The sequence below is a fragment of the Aplysia californica genome, unplaced genomic scaffold (genome assembly GCF_000002075.1).
Source record: "Aplysia californica isolate F4 #8 unplaced genomic scaffold, AplCal3.0 scaffold01592, whole genome shotgun sequence".
Taxonomy (NCBI): domain Eukaryota; kingdom Metazoa; phylum Mollusca; class Gastropoda; order Aplysiida; family Aplysiidae; genus Aplysia; species Aplysia californica.
This window is the reverse complement of record NW_004798862.1, coordinates 38,292-43,029: the sequence shown is the minus strand read 5'-3', so window position 1 is coordinate 43,029 and position 4,738 is coordinate 38,292. Positions and strand designations below refer to the sequence as shown.

General features: G+C 40.5%; 1 protein-coding gene across 1 annotated transcript in view; it reads right to left on the bottom strand.

Moving 5' to 3' along the window:
* Window positions 1–4,738, bottom strand: part of LOC101863408 (indoleamine 2,3-dioxygenase 2) — a 35,108-nt gene that overhangs the window by 20,868 nt on the left and 9,502 nt on the right. The window contains exons 4-6 of the mRNA XM_005113073.3: window positions 2,349–2,468; window positions 1,412–1,530; window positions 463–477 (exon numbers count right to left, since the gene is read on the bottom strand). Coding sequence (XP_005113130.1) covers window positions 463–477; window positions 1,412–1,530; window positions 2,349–2,468 — 254 coding nt within the window. The remainder of the gene's footprint in view (window positions 1–462; window positions 478–1,411; window positions 1,531–2,348; window positions 2,469–4,738) is intronic.

The window sequence follows — 4,738 nt, the reverse complement described above, 5'->3', positions numbered from 1 at the left end:
CACTAGCGACTGTCGCGCGATCAAACGTCGCGTAACGCATAAGGAGACATAGCGTAAGTCGACAAAGTTTCGTGAATTATATCTAGAATGACATAAGACTGCGTCGGTTCTGTGAGTCAAGGCTTAGCCAGGTTGGGTGGGGTACTGTTCATCAGCAGAGAAACATAGTTCCTCGATACAGGGAACTTACAAAAGGGGCATTGAACTCACGTCTTCTGCGCGCAGGGCAGAGAGCGTAGTTATTAGTCATTACACGACACAAAGGCAGAGGGAGAGAGGGAGAAAGTGAGAGAGAGAGGGGGGAGAGAAGAAAGAGCAGAGAGAGAGGGGGGGAAGGGGAGAGAGGGGGGAGGAGAGAGGGGGAAGAGAGAGAGAGAGAGAGAGAGAGAGAGAGAGAGAGAGAGAGAGAGAGAGAGAGAGAGAGAGAGAGAGAGAGAAACAATCATGTTTTTGAATACTTACTCTCTAGTCAAAGGCCTGAAAAAAAAGAAAACAGGTTTTTACAAGACATTCTTCTTCAAGACAAAATTAAACAGATTTCAAGGTTGACTTAGATTTATATAAGACGTCAAAATCGTGAGAAAAAAGAATAAGAATAAGATTTCTTATTTCCACTTACAGAATGAGACTTTCAAGTAGAACAAATCACTTAAATCAGTCAGGAAAATTGCGAAAGTTTTGGAAATTAAGTACTGCACGACAACAGTGTATAAAACTGTGCCAGTGAAACACATCGCATCGTGTTGGGTATCGAGGTCAGATAACATGATCTAGGATGCTTTAAAAAATCAATAAAGGTACAGCCACAGGGTCTAGACTTGTACATAATAAAAATATTATTTCGTAGAGGTGCACTCTGGTGTATTAAAATTTTTTTAACACTTACAGTTGCTCCGAGAGTAGACACGTTTTAATGCTACATTAGAAATACAACGTTCTGACATTTTTGGCTGTTTTGAGTTACTTAGACCCTGAGGTCAGAAACCATGCTTTTTCTGCTCTAGCAAAAATCGTAAGATTCTTCTCGTCGTTATCAAGATATTCAAAGAATTGCATTCGAATAACCTTGACAAGTTGGGAAACTCAACATTTTTAACGTCAAATTTCTCATAACTAGGAACTGATCGAGCAGACAGAACTTTTGTAATTCTAAGGTAGCGATATGTCTTATCTTGTCTTATCTTGATTAATTATGTGTATTACTTTTATGGCTGAAGCCGATAACTCAGCCGTCAGATGGCTACATTACTTTCCGATCCACCCTCGTATAATGACACGGATCAAAAGGACCACCTGTCTAAGATGACCACTTTTCTCGTCAACAAAAGATGGTTGTCTTCGGCAAGTACTACTGTATTTCCTTCTTATAAAGCCCTGAAAAGAAAACTAAAGGTAACTAGAGAGCACATACCCATCTTCGTCTATCAGTTCCCAGTTCGCTGCGACGTCCGAGTGGGTTATGACTGGCGTCATCCCCAGCTTTTTGCTCACGTCATGAAAAGGGACGGCCACACACGCAGGCAACAGAGGCTGGGGTACATCAGAGGTTCATGGAGCTATGCTACGTCATAGTTTACCGTATTTTTATCAAGTCAAGTTTTCTAAAACTATCTTTAAACCCCCCTCCCCCACCCCCGCTCAAAAGAACAACAAAAACAAAGAACAAAAATAAAAACAACGACGAAAACAAAAGTACACGAAAAAGTGGTCCAAAAACAAAAACAAAAACAAGAGCAAAAACACACATTTAAAAAATGAACAAATACAACCAACTAACCAATGAATCAACCAACCAACCAACCAACCAACCAACCAACCAACCAACCAATCAAACAACCAGCTAATCAACCAACCAATTAACCAAGCAAACAAGCAACAAACCAACAAAATAAAACAACCATCCCAAAACAAAATTTAAAAAACTGTGCAATATACCAACCCCTCCCCCCTGTCCACTTACCAAAACTACTGTCAAATTTAGTGATCACGCCCTATTGAAAACGTTGTCATGTGCGAAGCTGGGGCTGCACTCACAGCCCTTACAACGTGCTCCCTTTTTGAAAGTCATGGCACATTCCACAGCATGATATTATTATTTTGAAAGGAAACAATAATAACATAACAATTATTATAGCCCTGTAACGTTGGCAAAAAGATAGAAAGGTGTACCATCGTTGAACAGATAGATAGTCAGACAGACAGACAGACAGACAGACAGACAGACAGACAGACAGACAGACAGATAGACAGATAGAGAGATAGATAGATAGATAGATAGATAGATAGATAGATAGATAGATAGATAGATAGATAGATAGATAGATAGATAGATAGATAGACGCACTCACCACGGGTGGTGCTCCTGTCCCTTGCTCCCAGACATATCCGCACGTGATTATACACAGCTGTAGATGAGCCAGTCGCAGCTCGCCGTACTCTGTCAAGCTACTGCTGTCCAGCTGAGGAAGCTGGAGATACAGTCATACACCCATGGCTTAACTACTTAACTCTGTATGTGCCACAAGTTATCAGCACATAATCAAACAGTGTGGAGAAACGAACTGTTGTGTCGGTGCTTGGTACAGAAAGAATTAAACTTTTGTTTTAAAATTCGGTATTTTTCACGCCTTCATCGACTAAATTGAGATAATTTAGTAAGCGGACTTCGATCCTGACCTATTAGGGACAAACAGTGCTGAGATGGATACATCATTCCAGCAGAAAGATTGAGATGCTCAATAAAATTTCTTCCGACATATTTATCGAACTCTGGTCTTCTGTGTGTGAAGCGCCTAACCGTTACACCACAGACGCCGGTACCCACGGGTTAGATCAAGAAGGCTGTACTCCACATTTTAAAAAATCAAACCAACTTTTATCGTCTTATGATATTACAATTCATCATCCGGTGCCTTGCCGACTGGAGTGGGCGATCATGGACCTCCACTTCCATCTGTCTTACGTTGCAGCAATGGTGTCTGTTGTTCTTGCTGCTCCCAGCCATGTTGTCAACGTGTCCAGTATCTTTTCCCTCTGTCTGCCTCTGCCCCTCTTTCCGTCAAACTTGCCTGTTATTACAATATTCTCCAATGCTTCTTTCTGCATTGTGTGTCCAATGAAATTTTTTCGTATTTTCGTCATAAGCTGTCGTTTGCAATTTGCTTCAACCAAGACTTCTTCATTAGTTTTTTCTAGATGTACATGGGATACACAGCATGCGTCTTATGAACCACAACTCTGTCGCCTCAATTGTACTTTCCAGCTGTCTATTGATTGTCCATGCTTTGCACCCGTATTACCTCTTCGTAAAAACTGTATGTATGACATTAATATGTTTGGTAAATTTAGACCATTTAAGCAGCAGGCAGCTTCGACTCCACCTATCAGGACCAACTGAGGTTAAGCAGGACAAGCAGTTGTACTGAACTGAATACAATAACTTCCGCTCTCGGGATCGAACTCTTGACACCTGCGTGCAACGACAATGAGCCAACAGTTACACCATAGACACCGGTACTTCATTCTGTGTGTGCGGCGAGCGGTGGCCGGAAAAGTTAGACGGGAGACTCATAGCATACTCAAAGATACAGTCAGAAAACCATAAATAAATATTGGCTTTTATCAGATTTGAACGCTTCCAAAATTAATATTTTAATTCCTTTTTTTTCTGTCAGAAAATTGTACCAATATTGTTTACTGATAACTTTGTTTTATTAAGCTTTTGTCTGAAATACATTTCACGACACTCATGACCCAAGCGAAGGCCGAGAGGTAAAAAAAAAAAAATCTAATTACCTGAAAAAGTGGTTGATGAAAACAAAATTACTACGAGTCAGTGATACATTTCAGAAAAAAAAATGTTTTATGATTTTTTTTAAAAGAAGGAAAATCGACAACTTTATGGACCGACAAATGTCAGTGTAGACTAAAAAGCCTTTTTTTTCTATTTGTCCTGCTTAACCTATCCATAATGACAACGAGCCAAATACAGATGCTATGCCCCCCCTTTTACGTTTTAAATTGCGGACATGTTTCCCGAATCTGTCAAATCTTTCTGAAACACTAGGCTAGTAAGACCAAGTAAGAATATCTCATATCAAAAGGCTTTCCCATTATAAGCACACCGCAGCACAGAGTGACAGAGCGTGCGCCTATGTCTGACAAAGTTATTTATGCGAGGATGTACGCCAAATATAAACTATTTATGCAGCTGACATTGACACCTTCAGGGCTGCCATTCTCTAGGTCAGGCAGAATGGAGTAAAAGATTCTGATCGTGTTGAAACGATAGGTCCAGAAAACTACGAGAAACACGGAGAGCTCAGACCACGTAAACGATGAAAAAAAGTTTTGTCTCAGGCTCGAATATCTTTACGTTCCACTATCACCAATGATCGGTTCTCTTGTTTGCAGGCTCCTTTTTAGCAAATACCTCAACCCCCTTATTTGCAAGACTATTTACTTGCTGATGTGAAATATTTAAAAATAACACAAAATGCAACACAATATTATCCAGAATTCCTGAGAATTGAAATGCTATGTGGCTAATGAAACTTGTGGTGGACCTCGCCTTCTGGTAAATTCTCTCTCTCTCTCTCTCTCTCTCTCTCTCTCTCTCTCTCTCTCTCTCTCTCTCTCTCTCTCTCTCTCTCTCTCTCTCTCACTTTACCCCCCCCCTCTCTCTCTCTCTCTCTCTATATAAATCTGTATCTCTCCCTGTATGTGTCTCTACCTATAT